This window comes from Sturnira hondurensis, unplaced genomic scaffold (genome assembly GCF_014824575.4).
Source record: "Sturnira hondurensis isolate 20B ecotype Veracruz unplaced genomic scaffold, ASM1482457v3 Scaffold0002039, whole genome shotgun sequence".
In the NCBI taxonomy this organism is placed as follows: domain Eukaryota; kingdom Metazoa; phylum Chordata; class Mammalia; order Chiroptera; family Phyllostomidae; genus Sturnira; species Sturnira hondurensis.
In genome coordinates, this window is record NW_028074670.1 from 585,160 (window position 1) to 612,254 (window position 27,095).

General features: G+C 41.9%; 1 protein-coding gene across 1 annotated transcript; it reads right to left on the reverse strand.

The window, feature by feature from the left end:
* Positions 1-69: 69 nt before the first annotated feature.
* Positions 70-25,424, reverse strand: CKAP2L (cytoskeleton associated protein 2 like). The gene is made up of 9 exons (XM_037038705.1): positions 25,362-25,424; positions 23,684-23,750; positions 21,871-21,922; positions 10,732-11,972; positions 8,674-8,881; positions 6,986-7,141; positions 3,960-4,023; positions 2,479-2,671; positions 70-1,186 (listed from the first exon to the last, which is right to left on the reverse strand). Exons 1-9 carry the CDS (start codon positions 25,390-25,392, stop codon positions 961-963), a joined length of 2,238 nt encoding a protein of 745 aa, XP_036894600.1. The 5' UTR covers positions 25,393-25,424; the 3' UTR covers positions 70-960.
* Positions 25,425-27,095: the final 1,671 nt, after the last annotated feature.

Sequence of the window (27,095 nt, forward strand, 5' to 3'; positions counted from 1 at the left end):
TCCCCAAACAGGCCCCTAATTCTCTGGGCCAAGCCATCATCGCTGTTTTTTTTTTTGCAATAAGGTAAATGAAGAAACAGGAAAAAAATCTTTAATATTCTTTTGGTTAATAACTGAATATTAAGAAAGCTACATTTAAAATGTTGACTAGGGTTCTACACATTATACTTACATAGTGATTTTGATTTTCCCTTCCCAAGAGCTGATGCCCAGGAGGGGAGGCAGCCTGTGGAGTGTGTGGCTTCCCTGGCCGAGCAGAGAATTGAAGTGCAGAGAACTGAAGTGCGGGAGCAGGCATCCCCTCCCCGTCCCTCTCCTTGTTTTTATTTAAAGCGTTTCTGAATAACAGATGCAAACACTGGGTTTGGATATGAAAAGCTAGGTGACCATCCCCATTCAGGGTCGCTTCACTAGGACACCCAGTACAGAAAGGACGTGAACGACCCCTCACCACAAGGACACAGTGACAGAAGGCAAAGGTCACACGTAAGTCATTTGTGATCTCTGAGCAAAGGCATAGCGAGTATAAACTCATCTGTAAAATGAGGGGACTTGACCAGGTGGCCCACCACGTCCCATCCCATCTAAGGGATGGGGGTCTGTGGGCTGGGACGACTCAGAGGGTCCGTGCTGGGAGGACTCCTTGCTCTGCTAAGGTGGGTGCGGGAAGGAAGAGCAGTCACACTGCCCCCCCGCCCCAATATCCTTACCATACATGTGGGGTAAATTCTCACTCCATGGTGTGAAATTTCTGCATGCTGTTAAACTGGCAAGCTACAACTCTAAACAAAAAAGTCAAAGGCCTTTCTGCAGGAGACTCATTTTGAGAGCGAGCCCTGCGGGCCTCTGGGACAGTCCAGAGTCGACATCCACGACAGTTTGTTCCCAGGCAGCTGGATGGGGGCATTTCTTTATCTCATGGAGATCTGAAATACCTCTTTAATACAAATCACCCAGAAATTACGATTCAAGGATCTGAAACCCTAATGTTATAGGCAAAGCCTCATTTTTACGGAATACAAAACACTCTGTTTCTCCCACTTCTAACAGCTCATCGAGGGAAGACACCACCAGATCATGGTCCTGCAGCATCTCTGGGTAGCGGGACACCACTCGCTCGATCCTCGCCGACCGCCGCACGGGGGTGATTAGCTTCATGTCCTGCACTTCTGGCATTCCGCTTATCCTGGGACAACAAGGGGTGCACTGAGAACTTTATCACGTCTTTTGAAATTGTACTTAATCCTTATTTTTCCTATTCCATTAATAAAACACGGCAGATGTTTAAATGTAGGTTAATACAGGAGGTACGTCTAGAGCAGCTCTCATCCTAAGGTGGCCTTTCCCTGACCGTCGGAAGGAACCAGGGTGTCCACCTGCTCTCAGATGCAGTAGGGAGACGGAGTTACCGAATGAAGTGTAAAGTGTGGTTTTTATATTTGAAGTGAACTACTTGGCACTTGGTGTTTGTTTATTCTATAAACTTTCAAGAGAATGGACAGGTTCTTGAGGAAAGTGGGCCTAATATCAAATGGGATTGGACTAATGAAAAGGAAGATTTTTTCTAGCTTTGACAATAAATTATTAAAAAACCATATTTTCAGATGATGAACCAAACCACAAATTGAAGCAAACTGGGCACCTTCCCTGTAAATGTTGAAGTGTTCCCATAAAAACCAGTCTTGAGGAGAGGCTGCAGAGACAGGCCCAGCAATGACCCTGCTCCGCGCCCCGCCAGACCACTGCCCACACGGGCCTGCACAGAGCTGGCAGCCCGACTACTTCCCTCGTGAGCGGACTGTGGGGGGGACCTGCCCCATCAGAGTGGAGGTTAGCACTGGAAGAGGCCTGGTGCTCCTGCCTGGAAGTCCCCTTTCAAGATCAGGAACAGAGAGATTCCTGTTACATTAATGTTTACAAAATGACATGCATACCCTGACACGATTCCTTAAATTACTCTGGAGTCGGCCTTCAACTTACACTTGTTAAAAAGCCAGCTGATATTCTGAGTGGTCTGTAACCAATACACACCCAACCACCCTCCCTGTTCTTATGGGGCTGCTCACGCCCCTCCTCCGCACTGCTATAGAGGTGGTCCTCATCAGCGTTTGTGCTCCGCCCACCCACCCAATCTGTGCTGGGCTGTCAGGAAAGGAAGGTGGGGTCTGCGAGTGCAGGACCAGTGAGGGTAAAGAGAGCCCACTCCGAACCCTCCGGACTCCAGCAGCACCTCCCTTGCTGCAGCCCAGTTCTCACGCGGACTGTGGGAGGGCGTGGTGGGTGTGCAGGGACAGGGCAGAGATCTCCATCCACACCAACCCTCCCCCACCCGCAGCTCCTTCCCTTAACGCCAAGATTGGATTAGACCACCTGGCCCCCCTGTGAGGCAGAAGGTATCCAAAAATTGCTGGTACTTGGATCTGTGGAGGAGAAATAGGACTGGACCTGTGAGCATGAAGCCAGCTGTAGTGTGCTTACCTGGGGATGGGAGCGACCTGTAATTTGATACCAGGGTGATTATCCTCTTCTGCTTTGGTTATTTGGGGTGTCGCTGGAAATTGTTCCCTATTTTTTGGAGAAAGACAAGACTTTCTTCCAGATTCCATGTCCCTGGCCAGCTCTTCTGTGGATATTACATGAGTTTCAGCGACCATAGAGTTAGAGGTAATTCCTGTCAGCAAGGTCAAGAAGGAAAGCAAGATTTAACTATTTAGTACTGAACCAAAAATCAATGGATTGAATCTCTATGATGATTTCCTCATTGACTCCAGATAGTAAAAAAGGTAAGTTGATCTGAAGTGGGACTCAAACCTGTTTTGTTGCTGAGCCCGGTAGCAGAGCCCTGCTAAATTAGGCTGCCTCCTGACCAGGACCCTCCACCCCCACCAGCCTCTTTGAACATGGCCCCAGTCTCTTGGTCACTCTCCAGAGAGCTCTCTTAGGGACTGATCACTGACTTTCACCTTTACACCATACCCTGGGGGCCATTTTTCTCGACTTACTGTGGTTAACGCACTTGACCCGACCCCTTCCTTACCCAAGATGGCCTTATCGCTATTGCCTTGGACAGTGGGTGAGAAAAGGTCCTGTGTTAACCCAATTTGCATGCCAGCCTGACCACAATAACCAAAATAAAAGGAAGGAAATTAGACTGAGCCAGGGAGATACTGTGACTGAGGCTGAGACCCCGAGAGGTCAATAAGTAGTGAACAAGCAGTAAGACATGCTCTTTTATCCTCTTAAAGAATGTTGCCATATATTATAAACCAAATCTGAATTTTAGCATCATTCCTAGTAAGAGTGCCGCTCAGCATAACTACTGTGTAACCTGACTCTCAAAATGTGTTAGTAGCTGCAATTTCACATGACTGTCCCCCAAAGTTAAATCTACTCTTAGAGAAAAAAGACCTGTCATCTTCTAAAGTCATAAAAATAACCCATTTTACCTTCTGAAGGCAGCTGGGTTTCTTTCTGCCCACAGAACAAGCACTATAAGCCATTACAATGTGCCACTCCCTGTATCTGTACAGTGCTGCCCACAGAGAGCCCGCTAGAGGTTCTGACAACGACAGGAATGCTGCACTCCCGGCAGAGTCCGTCACGGCTACTTTTAAAGAGATAGTGTGAATTTAGATGTGAAAGTGTCGGTGGGTTTGTTATGTTAAACATGACTTAAGCAAGGGCACTTCTCCCTTCTGCCTCAGAAGGGTCACTTGTCTTCTGTAACCTAGGGCCACCGGGAAGCGGGACATTCTTGTCCAGGCCACTCAGTGCTGAGCAGTATATTCGCCTGTAACGACCAAAGTCAGTCAGCTGATGGTACTGGCCGAGAGGCCCAGACCACAGAAACCAAGAGGGGAGAGGCATTTTGGAGCACTTCTTTTCTTTTCCTAGGTGCTCCTCAAAGACTTTTACTTGTATCACTAAGGGGAATGACTTTAAATACAAAATAGCAGTACCGTCTCTGGTTCTGTTAGGGTCTTGCAAAATATTAAGAACAACATCTCGTAACTCTTGTATTGGCTGGAAGGAAGAAAAGACATGAACAGTATTAAAAACATTCCTGAAAAAAATAACCTAAGAAACTCTATATAACATCAAGTGAACTTCCTTTAAAAAAAAATGTTTGCTTTTCAAAAATCTCTTGTCTAAATATAAATAACACTTAAAAAGTTTCAGTCTTACAGCTTCATAGGAAAAATAAAGGAGCAAATAAAATGTTGGTTAAATGCTGCAATGTTGGACTCTGACGGAAAGATGAACTGATGGAAAGTGTTCTATAATGAAATTTCTCTAAAATAAATTTATTTTCTTACTGACTCATGTTTCCCCGTTGAGGATATGCTCCCACATAAAGACCCTGGCCCAAGGCGGTGAAGAGGCTGTCCAGGAAGTGTGGCACACATTTTAGGAATCGTCTTAGTTAATTTTGGTTTTTACCGTAAAAGTCACATATCTCATTACAACAAAAAATTTAACAATAGGTAAGCTTCAAAGACATTACCCATAATCTCATCACCCAAATACAACCTTTAGTTAGTGTTTTGGGCAATTTTCTCCCAGGCTTCTCATTCTTTCAGCTTTTATTTGGGAATATAACTTAAAAAAAACTACAAGAAAGTCATTTTCTGTAAAATTAGCTGAGAGAACCTTCCTTTCTGAGGTAAGAAAGCCACGCCCTAAGGCAGCACATCACAAAGGAGCTGCCCGTTCTCACAGGAACGCTGCACTAGGAGGCCAGTCTTCTGACCTGAATTCTGTATCGCGTAAGTAATAGGCATAAACTGACAACAGAGCATAAAAGCAAAGGTATCCACACATTTTTATAAAATCTCAAATGCTTGAAGTGTAAGGAAATGGAAAGAATTACACAGAATATATTGTAAAGAACCTGAATGAAAATATTCGTCAAGTGTCTTGTATGTTTTTACAAGCTTCTAGTTAAAGATGATGGATTAGAAAAAGATTTGTTTCTAATCCCTCTTGAAACTCTGATGTTAAAAAAAGGGATTAAAAGGAGGAAATAACTACAAAAATTAGGAGAGAAGAAACAGCAACAAGATTTTGGAAGCTGGAATGTTGAAGGAAGTGATAACCACCTGGGTGAACTTGAAAGAGCCAACTTCAAAGCTGGCAGCGTGGCCAGGAAATAACCTGACCCAGCCCCGGGGCCTCTGAAAGGCTCAGGGATGGATGGTGGGCAGGGTCGGGAGGAGCCTTGAACATCTGTCTGTTCAGAGAGCAGCCAGGTCTCCCAGTCCACCCTGCACCCCGAGCTCCATGCAGCCTGGTGTCTGTGCCGCACCCCAAAGAGAACACGGGGTACCTTCTCCAGGTCTCGGGAGCATCCTGCATGATGAAAGGTGGGGGCACTTACTGAAAAGAAGGATTAAGGAAAGTTTCCTGCTGAAGGCTGAGAATCCCACTCTCTTCTCCCCCTATAACACTGGTGGCCTGTTCCTGGCTCTAGGAAGGAAACTGGAAGAGTCTTCTCCAGAGAGCATGACTTGTCTAAGGGGAAGGACCGAAAATACTGCTAGTGAGGGGGTCTTCAACCAACTGACCCAGCCAGATCGACTATGATAAAGCCCCACCCAGGTGCCCAGATCTCTTAATAAGCTTTTATATGCCAACAGCCCAGTTTCACCAGCATCTGATTTGAGCCTTTAACGGACAATAGAGAACAGAACAAAATAAAAGAAACAGCCAGACAGAGAGAAAGAGGGAGAGACGAAGAGGACAATGCGGGAAGTAAATCTGATATGGCCTCTAGGAACTGAGAGGTGAGGACAGAACGGGAACCTGAGGGTGAAGGGAGAGGAGTTCCCGTGACGGCCAGTGAGGACTGGGACGGATCTCAAGAGTCTGGGAGAAAGGCCTCAAAGAAAAAGAAATACAACGTCTGATGTTTTGAAGGAATAAAGAAATTAGACAATTAGAAAAGAGTTTTGGAATTAATTATACAAGAAACACTCAGAAAACTAAACAATTTCAGGAAAAGTAGAACTTTGTGCTTGAAAGACAAAGTAATCATAGTATAAACTACATGGCTCAACATACTCCTACATTCCTTACACATTTGTAACAATGTGAGCATGGAATAGTGACCGGAATTCCCATGACTCGAATGGAAGCACGAAGGACAACACAGATATGCCAGGGTCGTAGGGGGGTGTGAGTGTGTCAGGGGTCTGTGCAGGTGTGTGTAAAAAAAGAAGTTAAATCCCAATCCTGCATACTTGGAAGTCCACAAATCACGTCTAAAGTGGAAAAATCAGGAAATAGCAATACAAGCACGCTATCTGAAACTACAGAGGTAAATAGAAAAACGATCAGTTTGTTCTGGGAAGTGAGAAATGGGACTCGAGGGGAACAGAGGCTCTGTTTAAAGAACCCTGTCACACTATTTGATGGTTTAAACTATGGGCATGTACAACTCTGATTCTGAACAATCAAAAATGGTATGTAGAATACATGATGACAGAAAGCAACAGGCAAGTGAAAAGAGCTATAAAACTCTTTGCTTTTTTTGTTAAAAATTATACAGAGATAGTTTTACTAGGTTTTAGAATTAAAAGGCATTTCATGCAATGGCTCTGAATTACTGATTCATGGATATTGATGTGTTGGGTTTAGCACATTTCTAGGTTCTTTATGGTGAGGTATGGCTTTCTAAGTATTGAGTATTGATGTTATAACTTTTTATGCTATGACTTTCCATAAGTGCATATTTCTACAGCAAGTGTTAAGCGAGATACATTCACTTGACAAAAAATGTGATTCTATTAGTTTACAGGTAACACCACTTTCTCGGGCATAAATATTTTAGTTACAATGTTCACAAAGGGCATACTGTAGGTCACATTCCGTATATAACTTTATGAAGTGAATTAAAAGTTACATTACATAACCGCCATATCTCAAACAACAGAACCCATGTGAGAGAGAATTTTCAAGAAATCACCCACCCAAGACGGATACTCACTGTTGCCCCACTTCTAATGGCCTCTTCGTACAGTCCGACGACATCAAACGTGCCTTTACTTGCCAAGAACTTTGCTTTGCAGATCCAGAATTTAGCAAATTTTTCAGCCTCAGGAATACTAGACAATACGGTAAATACTTCATTAGAAAGTACACCCTGGAAAAAAAATACCCAGAGGAATTATTACCACCTCATTGTACTCATGTCTCTTACTGTTAGCATAGCAGGTATGCAGAAATCAGTCTGATCAATTACTATTTAGAGCTGAACTTTAAAAATAGTATGATTTTACCAAGGCACAGTTTACACATAATAAAACGAACCCATTTAAGTAGCACATTTCACTGAGTTTTGACACTGACCACTAAATTCGAAGAGTTACATGAGACCAAACAGACAGAAAAATGTTTATCATAGCTGTACACTCTAACGAACTGAGCCACCTGGCCAGGGCTCTTCTCGATTTTAGATCTGATACCCCCAACATCTCCTGGTTCTCCGGGACCCAGAGTTGTGGCTGCCAGCACTGTGTGTGTGCAGCACCACGTCCCTCTGATGATCCCCTCGCCGTCTCTGTGCACGCAGGCTCACAAATGCTGTTATGTGCAATAGCCAGCCTCTGCACCTCTCTGCATGTGTCAGACTCACAAGGGCCCGGGACTTTCTGTCCCTCCGAGGCAGTCATTCATCAGTGTAGTGCCCTTGATCAAGACGAGCTCTGAGATGGTGTGACTCCCTTTGTCCCCAGAGCTTCCTGTAGAGCTGTGCCACAGTTACCTTCTGTGGACTTTGCTGTCCTGGCCCCACACCCCACTCTCCAGTTTTCCTTGGATTCTCTTCCCAATAAATTATTTTCACACAAATTCTCCTCTTAGGGGCTGCTTCTAGGGAGCTCATACAAAACACTGTGAAACCAATCCTAACACCACGTTCTTTCTAGTATTATGATACCTGGTGTGGTTTCTATTTTTCTGACTTGACACTGATTTATAAAGAACACTACCTATCAAACATGAAGGATATGACCAAAGTTAAATTCAGAGGCAAATTTATAGCATTTAGTGTATTTAAAAAAAATAAGACTAATACAAATGATCTAAGCTTTCAATGAAAAAAATAGAAAAAGGACAATAAACATAAAAATAGATGTAGACATTGATGTAGGAGAAAAAATAATGAACGAATCCCCAAAGACGGCCTTTTCAAAAGACTAAGAGAGAACTCTTTAACAAGTTTGATTTAAATAAAAGACGTGGAATTACTAAAATGGTCCAAGAAATACAAACCCCAATAGACAAGTGACCATGGACAAAACTGAAAAGACACACATACACACAACTATCTCCCACAGTGAGTAACTAAGTTTCTGTTTTGACAGAGGTTACCTCCCCCTAATTATATTTAAGAAGAATGGCCCTGGCTGGTGTGGCTCAGTGGATTGAGTGCTGCCCTGTGAACCACACGGTCACCAGTTTGATTCCCCGTGAGGACACATGCCCGGGTTGTGGGCCACGTCTCCAGCTGGGGGTGTGCAAGAGGCAACTGATCTCCTGAAAATTGATGTTTCTCTCCCTTTCTTCCTTCCTCCCTTCTCCTTGCTCTAAAAATAAATAAATAAAATAAAAAAAAAGAAAAAGAAAGATAAATGACTCTGGGCCAAAGCTTTGGAGATCACCCTCCTCACTTACCCGTTCAATGAGCTGCAGACACTCGGTTAGAGTGCCGTTGATTTTATTGGACAATTCAAGTTGTGCTTTCCTTTCTTCCTCTTCTTTTTCCATGCTTTTCCAGAACGAAATATTCATCTCCTCTATTACTTTTCTTTTTGTTTTAAGTTCCATCGGAGGCCGCTTATACATTTTCCCCTTAGATTTCTGCCATTCTTCCAGCTGTTTCCTGTTATGCAGTTAAAGGGGAGGGATGGCTTTAGGTTTTTGGGTACATGGTCAAACTTCAAGGTCTATGATGTGCATAGACCGAGTACTATCACTGCACACCTTTAACTGCAGATGAAGCCACGAGACTGGAATGAAAACAGTCTACAGATGGGTCAAGACAGCAGTGGCTGCCCCCTCTTCAGAAGGCAGGGGCATTATTAGGATTAGAGGTGACTGGCAATTCAGTCTTCAAATCCTCTGACTTCAAGATTATTCATTCTTTTCTCTGAAAACATTCACTTCACCTGTATGCTACTTTGGACCCCTGCCTTCCATCTCTGAGATCGCTAACTTAGCACTTACTTCTCTTACCATAAGCTCTATCTGCCACTGACCAGATCCACCAAACCTGCACTTTGCCCTCCATAGGGTGTTGGCCACTCAGAGGGATCCACTTTACCCAGTTCCTTAGCCCACTCGCGACCACATTTACTCTAGACAAGACCAATAATTTCTTCTTGAAAGATGCCGACAAGTCCTAATCCTGCTCTTCCCCGGCCCCGCACTGTATGGTCTCCACTTCTCAGCAGCCGACAGACTGCTTGCTGCCGGGGAGCCATCGAGACTTGCAGACCCGAGTGTGGATGTAAACTCGCTAGCTTCTTTAAAGCACAACGAGTTCATGACCCACAAATGTACATTTTAGCCCAGACCTCCCCCTGGAGCCCCAAACTTTGTAAAACTCACAGCCTGCTGATATTTTTCATTTGATGTCTGGAAGGCATTTCAAATTTAAAATCGTCCAAAACAATGCTCTTGGTCTTCATGTCTGGATCTGCCCCCGATCAGTAATAGTGTTTCCATCTACCCAGTGGCAAGGGCCTAACACTTTGAGCAGTGCTTTCTTTCCCTGAGTCCTGCACACCACCACCACCGTGTGGGCAGTACTCCCAACCCCACCGGCACCGTCCCAGTCCATCGCACTGCCACTTTCTGCCTGAAATGCCGCAGCTGCAAATTCAGCCTGCGCACAAGTACTAGAATGATCTTCATTAGAATGAGTTCTGCCAGCCTCTCCAAGATGCCGCCGCACTCCTCTCCCTTTCCTCATACACTCCCCCAGCTCGGGTGTCCTTCCAGCCTCCTGACCCAGCTCAGCCCTGTGCAGGGTTTGGCATTATTAGCCTCCAGTCCTTCCTGACTGGGAAGTTATCTGTAATTATCCCCTCTTGGTTAACCAACATGCTCATTTCCTGTCTTCCCTACTAGAATGCGAGCTCTAGGAAGGCAAAAACCCTGGCTGTCCTAGCACAGTACCTAAAACACACAAGAGTTCATCAACATGCAGTAAAATTCACATAGTTTAGAGTGCAGTTCTATGTTCTGACAAATGCATGCAGTCATGTAACCATAACTATCACTGCTCCTCGCTGCCTTACTTTCTACAACTTTGCCTGCTCAGACTCATAAGTTTCCCATTCTTGCTTCCTCAATAACTTTTCTGGATTTAACCCCTGGTCAGCTCGACAAGGGACTAGCATCTCCCCCCCCTCCTCCTGGCCATCTTCCTTCACTGTTCAGTCCACAAGCAATTCTTGTGTGAGTTGTCTACACCTGCAACCCTGACCCCTTCACTGTCATTCTGCTTCAAGCACAAAGAAAGTTACAGAGGTAATTTGTAACACACATAGGCACCACTCAGCTCTACCAAGACTTAATATTTGACATATTTGGTTCAAATCTTTTTTCAGGGTTGAAGGTAAAAATGACCCAGGAGCCATTATTTATGGCCTACTACCTGACCAAGTACTCCTGATGGTCAATTTGCCGAATCACCTTAAATTGCAATTTTGGAATAAAGCAATGTACCTTCGGTCCTCTGCTGTGATCTTCTTCTTAACATCTGGGTTAGTCTGGGTTCTAGTCAGGACTCCTCTTCCACTTGTGGCTGTGCTACCAGTCTGAGTTTTGGGAGCTGTCTTGTTTAAAAAATGATTCTGGGGAAGAGTACCTTTCAGCTTGGAGTCCAAGGTCCGTGCTTTCTGTTGATAGCTGCTGCTGTGTTTATTCCCCTTGGCTCTACTTGCTCTTATGCTTGGGGTGTTGGGAATGACTGAAGTAAAGCTGCCAACTGCCACGTTAGGCCTGTGGCTCACAGCTTTGGATTTCTGCTGCACGCACGATGTCTGGGGTCTAGAACAAGGTTGAGTGGGTTTCTGGTCTTGTTTAGCGTGTGGATGTCTGTGGTGAAGCCCTCCCTGAAGCAGACTGGGGCAGGTCCTAGGTCTGGTACGCTCTACTGTTTGTTCAGTAACAGTGTGTAATGGTAACTTACCTCCACCTAGACTTCCATATTTATCATTATTAACCTTTATACCCTTCATGTCTTTGACCCCTGGTTTCTTTGACACTTGATTCCTATTAAGGGTCTGAACGAAGTGAGAGGGAGCTGTCTTTGGGCGTTTTTCTCCTGGTTTCACAAGAGCTGTTCCTTTAGGGAGCTGCTGTGACTTCAATGGTGGAATCCTGGTTTGTGTTTGCCCAACAGACCATTTGTTAGCTCTGTCTTTCAGAACAGCCTGATCCAATGAACTTTTATACAAGGCTTGCTTAGGGGCCAAACTGCTTTTGGTTTGATCAGAAGAGCTAGTTTTTGGTTTACGTTTGGTCCATAACTGAGCATGTAGCATCTTCTCAGAGTCCAGTAAGGTCTGGGGCAAGTTTTCTTTGTGTATCTCTTTTAGAGAGTTGTGTAAGGACGCATCCTCACCACAGACAATGTCCACAGAGTCTGTGTGTGCTGCATTTTCTTGATTTGTCACCTGCTGCTTTGTAGCTTTCGGTTCCTGTATATTAAGTGACCCCTCAGTCTTCCTCGACAGCTCTCCAGTGGTTGATGTTGCTCTGTGCTGCTGCTGACGGTGGCTGGGAGGCTTACAGTTTGGGCTGGAAGAACCATATCCTGAAGTTGGCCTTCTGCCCAGAAGTTTTGGTGGCTCCAACTTTGGCTTCTGGGTCCCTGGGATATGCACAGGTCTGGGCTGAAGTTTAATGCTGATGGGTCGTGTAGCTTTGACAGGCAAAGCAACATCCTTTTTAGGTTTAATGGTCTAAAAATACAAAGACAAATGTCAAAAAAGTAAATTCACAAGAATAGCTCACTCTTTTTAAAATAAAAAAGTTATTTTACTTAGAATTTCACTTATGAAAGTTGAAATCTGAAAAAGTATAGGCTCATTAATATAGGATTAAAAAAACCCGTACCCAAGTATATGTGCACTGATTTTAGAGAGAGAGGAAGGGAGGGAGGGAGGGAGGGAGGGAGAGAGAGAGAGGAAAACATCGATTGACGCCTCCTGCATGCGTCCAAGTGGGGCTCCAACCCATGACCTAGGTATGTACCCTGACTGGGAATCAAACTACAACCTTTTGGAGTATGGGCGGACATTCTAACCAACTGAGCTACTGGCCAAGGCTAGAGGATTTTAAAAATGGGTTCCTATTAGAAATATCAGAATCTTTTAGTTCGGTAGAATTAAGCAGAGATGCAGTGAACATACACAACTTGCTCTTTAAAAAATAAATTTGTCTCAACCAAACAAGTGCTTGCTAAATGTCATTTATGTCCCAGTGAAGTGTCCCTTGGTGGGATCCTGGAAAGATATACACAATAAAGTTATGTTAGGGTACCACCCAAGTGGTACCCTAGTCCTCCTCCTAGTCCTTTGTACTACTAATTTTTTTTAAAGATGTTAGCTTTGTAAAGGTCACTGTGTCACTCTAGAATCTTGTCTCATCAGTAGTAAAGGTAGGTGGTAAATGCTGGGACACCTGACAGACTTCAGAACAGCTCTCCATAAGCATCTACCACCACAAGAGTTAATCATATTTGTAAACTCAGGATGGCTTTAAGGATAGACTCTCGGTCATTAACAATGTTTGTCATGTGACTTACCTTTGGACAGAAAGGTAGGACTAGGTTACAGAGAACTCTGAAAAGTAGGGAAGGGAGTTAGAATTGATACAGCAGATAAAGGAGGAGAGAAAGATGGTGGCGAGGTTGGCGGAAGAGGAGCCCACTTCTCCCTGTGCCCATCTGGGACACCTAGCCAATCTTATGAGGAACAGAGTGAACAGCCAAAGCAATCCCAGCTTATATGAAATGTGGAGGCCAAAAATTGTAGAGGGCATTGAAAAATAGATGGTAAGGTCCCTGGGATCTGTGCAGGGACCCAGGTTGCTGCGGCCCCTAGCCCAGCGCCTGCCGCAGGCTCCTTGCAGGAGAGTTAGACCACCAGCTCCCTCCCCTACCCAAGCAGGGAGGGCAGCGCGGCACCAGGGGGACCTGGGTGCTTGAAGTTGCTGGGGGGATAAAGACGAAGTGGGAGACACACAGAGGTATGTACACCTGCTGGGACTTTGTACTCCGGCTGGGTCATTACCAGAGAAATTGGGGAGCCAGGTGACAACTGGAGAAGGGAGAAGAGTTGGGCCTTGTCACCTGGGATCCAGATAGTCTCTGGCCTGGTTAGAAACTTGGGCTGTGTGAGAGGCTGGGTGCTTGTTAAGGACAGTGGGCTTAAACAAGAGAATTTTACTTAAAAAAATAAAAAAGGCTCTCAGCCACTGTTTAAGGAACTCTCTCACAATGGCTGGCTCATGCCGCTCAAAAGGAAACTGATTCGAGCTGCTCACCCAGAGGCTGGCTGGCGCCCCTCGCCATGCGGCTGTTTTGCATTGCTCACTTGGGCCCTGCATGCCCGGCCGGTGGGCTTTAGTGTGGCGGGCTCCCAAAGAGCAAGGAGGAGGTGCACTGCATGGATCGCATAACTGGTGGGTTCAAGGTGCCAGCCTGCTGCAGATGGACGGTGGGGGGTGGAAGCTCCCAGAGGACCTGGGCTGGAGGCTGGTCAACTGTGAAGACTGCGGTCCAGACCTGGCCCCCAGGTGTCCCAGCATTTACCATCCCCGCCTGCCTCCCGCCCTGCAGCATCCAGGAAGACCAGCAGAACTCGCTCAGTGGGTTTAAAGTCAGCAGGAGGCTTTTCCTCCCTCTCTCTGGTGTTTTCCTTCCCCCAAGTGAGACAGTAAGACCTGGAGCTGTGAAAGGTCCAGCGACAGATCCAAAGAGGGAGCACAAGGCTAACCCCAACAACTGAGAAACTGAGACAAATTTCACTTTGTTCTCCTATAGAATTTGCATTTTATTGTTCATTTGTACTATTATTATTTTTAATAATTTTTACTTATTTTATTAGTATTTTTTATTTCTCTTCTTTCTGTTTTCTCCATTTTATTTCTTTGTTTAATTGCATTGTTTGACTGGTTTTCCTTATTCTCACTTTCATATTGTGTTTTAATCTTCCTTCTTTCACTTCACTAGTGTTCTAATAACACACTAATCTTGATTGTATACTTTCTATTCTTGTTACCCAAATCATATATTTCTTGTCATATTATTGTTGTTCCAGTACTAATGATTGTTGTTCCATACAACTGTACATACTACACAGCACCCCTCCCTGATCTTACCCCATTTCACTATATTCCCGAGCTTTCTTACTGTCGTGGTTCACTCTATTCTCTCTCACACTGTGCCTACTTTTTATTCTTTATTCTCACTATGTCTCATCATCTAACCTTGCACAAGCGCTCTGTTTACTGGATCGAGCTCACAATCCTTCTCTCCTCTAACAAGAGTTTTATGTCTTTTTCACCTTTTATAAAAAGTGGCCAGTTGGGTGAAATATCATGGTTAACACTATACTTACCCAAAGGGTATCCTATCTCTTCTCTACTTGTTGGTACTTTAATTCCCATAGAATACTAACCTGCTGTCTTAATCCGTTCTGCCTTCCCCCTGCCACTGATCCCATACAAGATTAGGTGGGAGCTGTGTGAAAGACCTAGGCAGGCTGAGGAGGAATGGAAAACCACCCGGCTAGAAAATGGCACTGTGGGAAGCTGCCTGCAGACCCTACCCAGGAAAAAGAGATGAAGGTTAGGGCCTGGGGTCTGCATCCGGCATAACGGGATGCAGCTTTAACTTGAGCCTGCATGCAGCAACCAGCTCTAGCTGATCAAACTCTGGTACCCTTGGCAGGTTTTTGTGTTTAAAAACCCTGACGGAAGAACAACCAAGTGAATGCCAACCTCCCTTGGTTGGCTCCCCAACCTCCCATGGTTGGCTCTACTTTCCCTCTTATTCCCCACTAACAAACCCTGTTCTCCTTAGCTTGCTGCATCCATCCCATTTTTTTAGCGACTCCAACCTAACACCATGAACATCAGTATACCCACTGGAGAAGAGAACCCATCAACAAATGAACCACTAACAGGTGAAAACCCAAATACAACAAGACAGCCCACACAAATGGAAGAACGGGCAAACCTAGAGCATTCAGACAAGGAGATCAAAGAGACCATACCACTGAATCCCACAGAATTCCTGCCATAGAAGTTCCCTCTATAAAGACAGCTAGCAAAGCAGAATATCAGGAAGCACAGAAAGAAACAGTCACCTAAAATGGGAGACAAAGAAAAAACCTGCAATCAAAAGGAATGGAAGACCCCCCCACTAAAATAGCTAAATGAAGTAGAGGTAAGCAAACTATCAGATAAAGAATTCAAAATAATGGTTACAAAGGATGCTCAAGGAACTCGCAGACAACTACAAGGAACTGAGTGAGAACTATAACAGTATGAAAAAGGAAATAAAAACTGTAAACAAAAACCAGGAAGAAATGAAAAATAAAATTTCAGAAATAAAAAAAACACAGTAGAAGGAATTATGAGCAGGTTGGATGAAGCAGAGAACTGAATTAGTGAGCTGGAAGACAAGGTGGAAAGAAACACCCAGACAGAACTGCACAAAAAAAGACTAAAAAAATAAGAAGATAGCTTAAGAGAACTCCAAGATAACATGAAATGCAACATTCAAATCATAGGAATACCAGAAGATGAAAAGGAACAAGGGATAGAAACCCTGTCTGAAAAAAATAATGACAGAAAACTTTCTGAACTTGGGAGAGGGGAAAAAACCATGGAAGTTCAGGAAGTGCAGAGTCTCAATCAAGATGAACCCAAAGAGACCAACTCCAAGACACATTATAATTAAAACACCAAGTTTTAAAGACAAAGAAAGAATCGTAAAAGCAGCAAAGGAGAAATAAGAAGCAACATACAAAGGGGCTCTGATAAGGCTAGCAGCTGATTTCTCAACAGAAACACTCCAATCCATGGCAAGAGATATTCCAAGCAATGAAAAACAAAGGCCTGCGACCAAGATTACTCCACCCAGTGAGGCTCTAAATTAAAATGGAAGGCAAAATAAGGAGTTTCCCAGACAAAAGAAGGCTAAGAGAAGACACTTCCACCAAACCAGCATTGCAAGATACGCTAAAGGGACTACTATAAGGAGAGAAAGGAAAAAGAGTAAGAGAGAGAGGAACACAGGTACAAAGTGGGGGAAATGAATAAATATCTATCAATAATAACCTTAAATGTGAACAGATTAAATGTTCCAATCAAAGGACACAGAGTAGCTGAATGGGTTACAAAACATGACCTACACATATGCTGCCTACAAGAGACCCACCTTAGAACTAAAGACCTACACAGATTGAAAGTGAAAAGTTGAAAAAAATATTCCAAGAAAATGGACAGGAAAAAAAGCTGGGGTAGCAATACTCATATGAGACAAAACAGACTTCAATACAAGGGCCATAAAAAGGAACTCAGATACTTCATAATATTCAAGGGAAGAATCCATCAAGAAGACATAAACATTATAAACATACATGCACCCAACATAGGAGCACCCAACATAGGAGCACCCAGATACATAAGGAAAATCTTGGAGGACTTCAAGAAAGATATCGACAGCAACACTATTATAGTAGGGTTGTCAAAAATGGTCAGATCTTCCAAAAAAAATATTAACAAAGACACTGCGGCATTGAACAATGTCCTAGGTCAAATGGACTTAACTGATATATATATAGAACCTTTCATCCCAAAGAAGCAAAATACACATTCTTTTCAAATGTACATGGAACAGTTTCCAAGATAGACCACATGATAGGACACAAAACAAGCCTCAACAAATTCAAGAATATTGAAATCATATCAAGCATTTTCTCTGACCACAAAAGACTGAAACTAGAAACAAACTTCAAGAAAAACCCCTCAAAAACACTAAACTTCATGGAGATTGAATAGCATGCTATTAAACCATGAATGGGTTAAGAATGAGATCAAGGAAGAAATCAAAAAGTTTCTTGAAACAAATGAAAATGAACTCACAACAACCCAAAACTTATGGGTCACAGCAAAGGCAGTCCTGAGAGGGAAGTTCATAGCAATACAGGCTTACCTAAAGCAGATAGAAACATTTCAAACAAACAACCTAACCCTACGCCTGCAAGAACTTGAGGAACAACAACAAAGACAGCCCAGAGCAAGTAGAAGGAAGGAAGTAACCAAGATCAGAGCAGAATTAAATGACATAGAGACTAAAAGAACAATTCTAAGGATCAATAAATCCAGGAGCTGGTTCTTTGAAAAGATAAACAAAATAGACAAACCTTTAAGTAGACTCATTAAGAAAAGAAGAGAGAGGACACAAATAAACACAATCAGAAATGAAAGAGGAGAGATTACAATTGATACCACAGAAATACAAAGGATTGTAAGAAATTACTACAAAGAACTATATGCCAAGAAATTTGAAAACCTAGGTGAAATGGACGAATTTCTAGAAAAGTATAATCTTCCAAAAGTGAATGAGGCAAAAAGCCTGAACAGACCAATAACAGCTGACAAAATTGAAGCAGTAATAAAAAAACTCCCAGTACACAAAAACCCTGGACCAGACAGTTTCACAGGAAAATTTTACAAATCATTTTACAAATTATTTAAGGAAGAGCTAATCCCCATCCTTCAGAGGCTATTCTAAAAAAATCCAAGAAGATGAAAAACTTCCAAACTCTTTTTAAGAAGCCAGCATCATCCTAATCCCAAAACCAGATAAACACACAACAAAGAAAGAAAACTACAGGCTGATATCGATGGTGACATAGATGCTAAAATCTCAACAAAATATTGGCAAACTGCATCCAGCAATACATTAAAAACATCATGCACCATGATATTGGGATTCATCGCAGAGATGCAAAGATGCTGCAATACTCACAAATCAATAAACATATTACATCACATAAACAAAAGGAAAGACAAAAATCACATCATCCTATCAATAGATGCAGAAAAAGCATTTGATAAAGTATAGCACCCTTTTATTACAGCACCCGCTGATAAAAACACTCAGCACAGTGGGAATAGAGGGAGCATTCCTCAACATAATAAAGGCCATACATGAGAGACCTACAGCCAACATCATACTCAATGGGCAAAAACTAAAAGCATTCCGTCTAAGATCAGGAACAAGACAAGGGTATCTGCTTTTAACACTTTTATTCAACATAGCATTGGAAGTTCTTGCTATAACAATCAGACAAGAAAAGGAAATAAAAGGCATCCAAATTGGAAAGGAGGAAGCAAAACTGCCATTGTTTGCAGATGACATGATAGTGTACATATAAAATCCTATAGACTCCACCAAAACAATACTCGATCAAATAAATGAATTTGGCTCAATAGTGTGGTACAAAATCAATATTCAGAAACTGAAGGCATTTTTGTATACCAAAAATGAAATATGAGAAACAGAAACCAGGAAAAAAATCCCATTTAATACAGCAACAAGAAAAATAAAATACCTAGGAATAAATCTAACCAAGGAGGTAAAAGACCTATACTCAGAAAACTACACAACACTGAAGAAAGAAATTAAGGAAGATACGAAGAAATGGAAGCACATAACACATTCATGGATTGGAAGAATTAACACATCAAAACGTCCATACCACCCAAAGCAATTTATAGATTCAGTGCAATCCCTATTGAAGTACCAATGACAAATTTTGCACATATAGAACAAACACTTCAAAAATTTATATGGAACCATAAATGTCCTCGAATAGCTGCAGCAATTTTGAGAAAAAAGAACAAAGTAGAAGGGATCACAATATCTGATACCAACCAGTATTACAAGGCCACAGTAATCAAAACAGCCTGGTTCTGACATAAGAACAAACACATAGACCAATGGAACAGAATACAGAGCTCAGAAATAAGCTCAAATTTCTATGGTCAATTAATATTCAACAAAGGGGGAAGAAGCATAAAATGGAGTAAAAATAACCTCTTCAACAAATGGTGCTGGTAGATCTGTACAACTATATCCAAAAAAATGAAAGTTGATCGCCAACTTACACCATACACAAAAATAAATTCAAGGTGGATAAAAGACTTAAAATAAGTTGTGACACCATAAAAGTCCAACAGAAGAACATAGGCAGGAAAATCCCAGATATTCCACACAGCAATATTTTCACTGATATGTCCCCTAGAGCAAGGGACATAAAGGAAAGAATAAACAAATGTGATTTCATAAAAATAAAAAGCTTCTGCACAGCTAAAGAAAACAGCATTAAAATGAGAAAAGAGAACCAACTGTATGGGAAAACATATTTGCCAATGATACCTCAGACAAGTGTGTTATCTCCTAAATATATAAAGAACTCACACTACTCCACTCAAGGAATACAAAAAAAACAATTAAAAAATGGGCAAAGGACTTGAACAAACACTTCTCCAAGGAGGGCATATAAAGGGTCCAGAGACACATGAAAAGATGCTCAGCATCACTAGCCATCAGAGAGATGCAAATTAAAACCACAATGAAATACTACTTCACACTGGTGACAATGACCATCATAAACTAATCAACAAACAAGTGTTGGAGAGGATGTGGAGAAAAGGGAACCCTAGTGCACTCTTGACTGGTGATGGGAATTAAGACTGGTGCAGCCACTATGGAAAACAGTATGGAATTTCCTCAGAAAACTAAAAATAGAACTGCTTTTTGACCTGGCATTCTCATTGTTGGGATTATATCCTAAGAACCCTGAAACTCCAGTTCAAAAGATCCTATGCGCCATCCGATCCAATGTTCACAGCAGCACAATTTACAACAGCCAAGTGATGCAAGCAACCTAAGTGCCCATCAGTAAATGAGTGGATCAAACAACTATAGTACATTTACACAGTGAAATTCTATGCAGCAGAAAGAAAGAGCTCCTACTCCTTGCGACAGCATGGATGGAACTGGAGAGCATTATGCTAAGCGAAATAAGCCAGGCAGTTGAAAGACAAATACCATATGATCTCACCTATAAGTGGAACCTAATCAACAAAACAAACTAGCAAGCAAAATATAACCAGAGACATTGAAATTAAGAATAAACTTACAGTAACCAGAGGGGAGGTAGGAGGAGATAATGGAGGGAAGGGGGAAGGGTTTTTCAGGAACATGTATAAAGGACACATGGACAAAACCAAAGGTGGGTAGGATCAAGGGTAGGAAGTGGGGATGGCTGGGGTGGGGGTAAAATGAAGACAACTGTACTTGAACAACAATTAAAAAAACACAGGAAGAAAGTTAAAGAAATTCAAAAAATAAAAATAAAGTTGCGTTTTCACTTGTAAAAAAAAGAACTGCTATGGTAAAGGACAGGAGCATTAAACTGAAAGCAATTACTCAGAAAGGTGAGTTTGGCAGAGGTTTGTAGAACATATATTTTCAGGGGAAGATACGAGAGTGTCAGATCTACCATTCTCTATGTTTCATTCAATATTTCCAAGAATTACTATGTAAACTTTGTGAATATGTAAAGGAAGTCTGTCACCAGAGCCACCTGGCATTAAGGGCAAGGCGATGTCCACTCTAGCATCGTACAGGTATCTGTGGTGTTGCTGGGGTGGGGGCAGAGATAGATGGTGCATCCACGCAGCTATAGCTGGGTGACCTTTGACTCCCAGCATTCATATCCATCTATGATCTCTCCATTATCACTTACTGCTCAGGTATGGAGGTTGATATCAAAATGTGCTGTTCCCTAGTTGTTCTTTATTATACATTAAAAAATGAGATATAATTTGCATCCCATAAAAATTTAAAGCAAATAATTTAGTGGGTTTTAGTATATTTACAGGGTTGTAAAACCATCTCCACTAATTTCAGAACATTTTCATCACCCCAGAAAGAAATCCCATACTTGTTATGCATCACTCCCTATTTCCCTCTCTCCATAGATCCTGACAACACTTATCTACTTTGTTTCCATAGAGCTGGCTATTCTTCACATTTCATATGAATGGAATTATACAGTATAAGGCCTTTTCTGTCTGGCTTCTTTCACTTAGCATTACATTTTCAAGATCCACCCATGTTATAGCATGTATCAGTACTTCATTACTTTTTTGTTTAATAAATTTTAATGTTTAGTGCAGTTTTAGGTCTACATTGAAATTGAGTGAAAAAAATAGTTCCCATAAACTCATGCCCGTGTGTGTACTTCATTACTTTTTATAGCTGAATAACTATTCCATTAGACCTCAAATATGTTGGGATCCTTTTCCATTCTATCCATTCTATCACAATCTGGATGAATGGAACTGATGAGGAAATATGTTCTTGTTACACAGCATTCCAAAGTGGTTGAGCCTACAGGCTGTCAGCTCTGTCATTTAATAGCTATCCTGTGACTCAGTTCCTTCTTCTGTAAAATGGGGCTACTAACGGTACCTACCTCACAAGGCTGTAAGGACTCAATGAGTTAGCACAAATGCGAAAAGTACAGATACATAGTAGGTGTTCAATAAATGTTAGCTATGAAGAGACCAAAGTACACTTAAGAATTTTTTTCTGAGTTATCAAAATTGAATGTTGTACTTTTCAAAAAACAATTCTGTCCCTATGAATTGTTCTTATATTTATAAAAAAATATTTGTGTAAAACATTTTCTTTTAGGTTGCTAACATTTTTGTTATTTTATTACTAATCATACAAAGTAGATATTTTTTAAAAGTCTAATTTCTACTTACAGATTTGGAAGGCAGAGGATTTGGGCAATTATTCTTGGCTTTTAGATAGGGCCTACAGAAGACAAAATAAGATTAATTCTTAGTACAGAAGGATCACTAAGACCTGGGATGTATAGTGATTAAAAAACGAAATTTAAATCAATAAAATTTCTGTATATGGTAAAATAATTCAAAACGATATTCAATGAAGTCTCCTTATTCTCCCTTCCTTAGTCCCATTATTCTTCTCCTAAGAAACCATCACTGCTCTTACCCGCTCATTGGTGATCCCTTCAGAGATGTCCTATGCGGACACAGTATTCCAACAATATGTCTTTTCTTTCTATTTGAACAGTCTTATTAATTGCAACATCATTCCTGGAACACTGCAGTGTGCTAGGCACTGAAGATACAATGCCAAACAAATTTTAAAAAAACTTGTTTTAAGTATCTTCAAATAGTGAATTCCTAGGGGAAAAGGTGATATAATTAATACCCCTCCCCAGGCATATATAATATCTAGCTAGTGAGACAGGAAAAATTTGGAAGGATTTAACTTCCATGGATCAAAAGCAATTGCCAGGCTAACAGGCACTCTGACCATGACTTGATGTGTGTTTCTCCCAGCTTGAATGTGAGCCCTGGGAGAGCTGGACTGCTTTGTCTTTTTTTTTTCATCCTCACCTGAGGACATACTTACTGATTTTAGAGAGAGGGGACAAGAGGGAAAGAAACATCCATGGGAAAGAGAAACGTTGATTGGTTGCCTTCTGATATACACTCTGACTGGGGATGAACCTGCAACCTAGGCTTGTACCCTGGACTGGGAATTGAACCCTTGATCTTTTGGGTTACTTGACAGTGCTCCGACCAACTGAGCCACACCAGCCCAGGCTGGACTGCTCTGTCTTGCTAAGCACCATGTCTTCAGAACCAACAGTGAAATATTACTGTTAGTAAATAAACAGTAATAAATCTGTTGAATAAATTCACTAAGTTTATTTAATCAAGGAAATAGAGTTGAATGAAAACCCAAAGTAAAAAGGAACGAAAATAAAGGATGAAAGCTAAGTGTAAAAATTCACTTTGTAAAAAAAACTTTAGCAACTCCAGTGGGCAGAAAATTTATCAATGCTCAGAAGATAAATAACACCACTAAGATGGCAAGATGTTGACAAAAGATAAAAGTGAATTGATCATATCATGTCCACCTTAAGAGTAAGCGCTAAGACAGTGATTTTCAACTGGTACGCCCGCCGCCACGAATTTTTTAAACATGCAGTATCTGATTATTTAGTCAGGAGCACTGACCTCTTTTCCCTTAGACTGTCAAATAAAAAAATGACAACAGCCAACACAAACATAGCTGTCTGGTGTGAATGAATGAATAAAAATTATGCCTTTTTTTGTTTGATTGACAAAAAATACACTTTTTGGTGTGTTGCACAATCTTAGTAATTAGTATGTATGTGCCACGAGAGGAAAATGGCTGAAAATTGCTGTTCTGAGAATGACCAAAGAACACCATCAGGCGGAAGGATGTTCACGTGCAGCTATGGCGGACTGAACAGTTGCCTTCACAAGAATTACTTTCCCAGGAAAAAAAGCAGGGACAGGAAAAGCTTCCAGCACGGTAGGTAATATTGTAGATCGATTCCTCCCTCCTTCCTTTGGAGACTGTCACAATAACAATGCTTAGGTCTTTACCAGTGTACTAGCTACTGCCCAGAGGTTTTTGTCATGCTTGAACGGAAATGCCCCCTTGATAGGGCTTTAAATAGCTATTAGCAACCAGGGCAACAAGAATCACGTTAAGTGTGGGAGACAAACTCACTTGCTGTTTTGGCACTTCAGTTTCCCCTTGGCTGCTAGATACTCCTGGAGCTTTCTCTGCCGCTCTTCTGAAAAACAGGCAAGCAAGCAACAGAACTTCAGCTTGGGATTTTAACCAGTTTGTTTATGTTTTAAAGAATGACACTTCCAAGAAAGATTTTGGCCTTGGACCATGCCTCCAAATTAATATCAACATTAACCATATCATTTATATGCCAGGTCCCATATTAAGTTCTTCACACTTACATTATTTACTCTAATCTGCACACCAATCCTGTGAGGTATTTTACTGTCTGAAACGTGAAGAGGGTAAATGATGTTCCCAAAGTTAAGCAGCTAATTTGTGGCAAAGCCAGGATCTGAAGCCAGGTTTGTTCAACCCTAGGGCCCTTGCTCACAGGCACTGTTCGCAGCTACAACACATGCTTGTATAAATCAGTTCTGTTATTGGTTCACCTGAACTGGTGAGCCAGGTCTGGTTTTATTATATTTTTTCTAACAGAAATGATGATTTTTGTCTACAAACCCTTACTTGGTTACTTTTGGGACTAAGAACAAAATAAGCCAGGTTAGGGAGTTCATGGTAAACATCTATATAGTAATTTTCTAAGCCAGGCATCTGTGAGAGGATGAAAGTCAGTATTTCTGTTTTCATGTTTCGATGTAGTAGTGGAGATAAACACCACAATAATTCCAATACAAGGCAAAACCTAGGTGCCATAAGAGAGGGTTAAAGAAAGAATTATGGGAATTCATACGCAGGAACTGAGGGGAGTAGGTGGTTGGAAAAGGCTAAAATTCAATAGCTAAAAAACAAACAAACAAAAAAAAGACTACAGGGTGCAAATCTGTTCTCCACTTCACTAACCAGAGCTGCTCTGTGTCCTCATCTGGCTCTGATGCACACGGGTATTAAATAATAAATCTGGCTAATAAATGCATTGTGTTTATTTAATCAAGGAAATAGAGTTGAATAAAAACCCAAAGTAAAAAGAAACTAAAATAAAGGATGAAAGCTAACTTTGTAAAAATTCTTTTTGTAAAAACGTTTAGCAACCCAGGTGGGCAGAAAATTTATCAGTGCTCAGAAGAGGGAATTATCAATGCTCATGGGAGCCAGGCCGCACCAGGCAGTGGAGAGCAGGGGCTGTGGGGTCTGACAGACCCGCTAAGACCCCAGTTCTGGGACTTCTGGCACATTAACAAAGCGTTGCTGAGCCATTATATGGGGATAGAAGTGCCCAACTTTAAGGGTCGGGTCTTTAAGTGAAGCGCCCAGGCCGAGTCAAGTAAACAGATGTCATCAGCTACACGGTCCAAACACCGGAGCACCTGGGAGGTGGGTTTCTGAGACCCACACCCTCGAAGCGGAGGCCAGATCCACCCCAGCCGCTGTGCAGGCTCGGGCCGCCGGGGGCCACTCAGGGCCGGGGGTGGTTGGGGGGCGCCTGGCTCTCCCTGGGGACGCGCAACCTAGGCCAACCAAGGAGGTGACTATGACGCCCCTGCAGAGCAGCTGTGGGACCTGCTGGGAGAGTGCCAGCGGGATCCTGGGATTCCCCGCGCGCAGACATCTCCTTTGGGCCTCAAACACCCCGACGGGGACTCCGAGACAGGTGAGGCAGCTGGTAGCCTCTGCAGAGACAGCCCGCTGCGCCCCGCTGTCCCAGAGCACTCACCCGCAGCGGCAGTCAGCGTAGAGCTCGCCATACCAACTCCTCCACGACAGTTGATTTTCAAAGGCCGCGCCGGAGTTAGGGATGAGCTCGTCACCTGCGTCCGCTCGCATTGGCTGCCAAGGGTTTGAAATCACCAATAGAAAGCGTGAGAGGGCGGGACAAGAGAAAATACTAGCTCTGCGTTTGTCTCCGCTCAGGGCGTGGTGGTGCTAGAGCTTCCCGTAATAGCAGCGTATTGTAACCTGTCAGACTCCCAAAAGAATAGAATAAACCCCAAATAGATGTAGAAGAACCATTTGACAAAATTCAGTACGTATTCCTGATTAAAACTCCCAACAAACTGGGTATAAAAGGAATGTCCCTCAACATAATAAAGGCCGTAAATGACAAGCCCCTGGCTAACATCTACTCAAAAGCTTTTCCCCTAAGATCAGAAACAAGACAAGAATGTCCTCTTTCATCCTTTTTATTCAACATAGTACTGCAAGTCCTAGCTAGAGCAATTAGGCATAAGTAAGTGGCAACAAGATAATAAAGGGAAAAGTAAAATAGTCACTATTTGCAGATGATATATATAAATAACTGAAAACTCCACCAAAAATAAACAAACAAACAAATAAACAAATAAAAAACCTATTAGTTTCAGTGAATTTGCAGGATAGAAAACCAATATATGAAAAAGTAGTTTCATTTCTATATACTAACAACAAACTATCAGAGAAATTAAGAGAACAACTCCATTTACAATTGTATCAAAAAAGAATAAAATACTTACGAATGAATTTAACCAAAGAAGTGGAAGACCTGTACAATGAAACCTATAAGTAAATGGAAAGATAATCAATGCTCAAACATTGGAATAAATACTATTGTAAAATGTCTATACCACCCTAAGCAATGAACAGATTCAGGGCAACCCCTATCAAAATTTCAATGGCGTTTTTCACAGAAATAGAACAAACAGTCTTGAAATTTCTATGCAATCACAAAAAGACTCCAAATAGCCAAACAACTCTTGAGACAGAAGGACTAAGCTGGAGTCATTGCACTTCCTGTTTCAGACTATATCACAAAACTAGAGTACTCAAAACTCTATGGTATTGGCACAAAGACATATAAATCAATGCAACAGGATAGAAAACACTACAATAAACCCGTGCATATATGGTCAGTTAATTTTTGATGCAAGAGTCAAGAATATACATTGTAGAAAGGATAATCTTTTCAATCAATGATGTTGGGAATACTGAACAGCCACACTCAAAAGAATGAAACTGTACCCCTACCTTATACACAAAAATCAACTAAAATAGATTAAAGATTTAAATTGAAGAGCCAAAGCTATGAAACTCCTTGAAGAAAACAGGGGTAACTCCTTCACATTAGTCTCGGCAATTATTATTATTATTTTATTTGACACTAAGAGGCCACAAGCAAAAATAAACAAGTGAGACCACATCAAATTAAAAAGTTTTCTTACAACCAAAGAAACCATTAACAAAATGAAAAGGCAACAAATGGAATGGGAGAGAATCTTTTCAAACCATCTCTCTGATAAAGAGTTGATATCCAAAATATACAGAGAACTCACATCCCAATACTAAAAAATCCAAATAGCTCAATTAAAAAAGGGCCAAGGAACTGAATAGACATTTTTTGAAAGGCCATACATATGGCCAACTGATACATGAAAAGATGCTCGACATCACTAATAATCAGAAAAATGCAAATCAA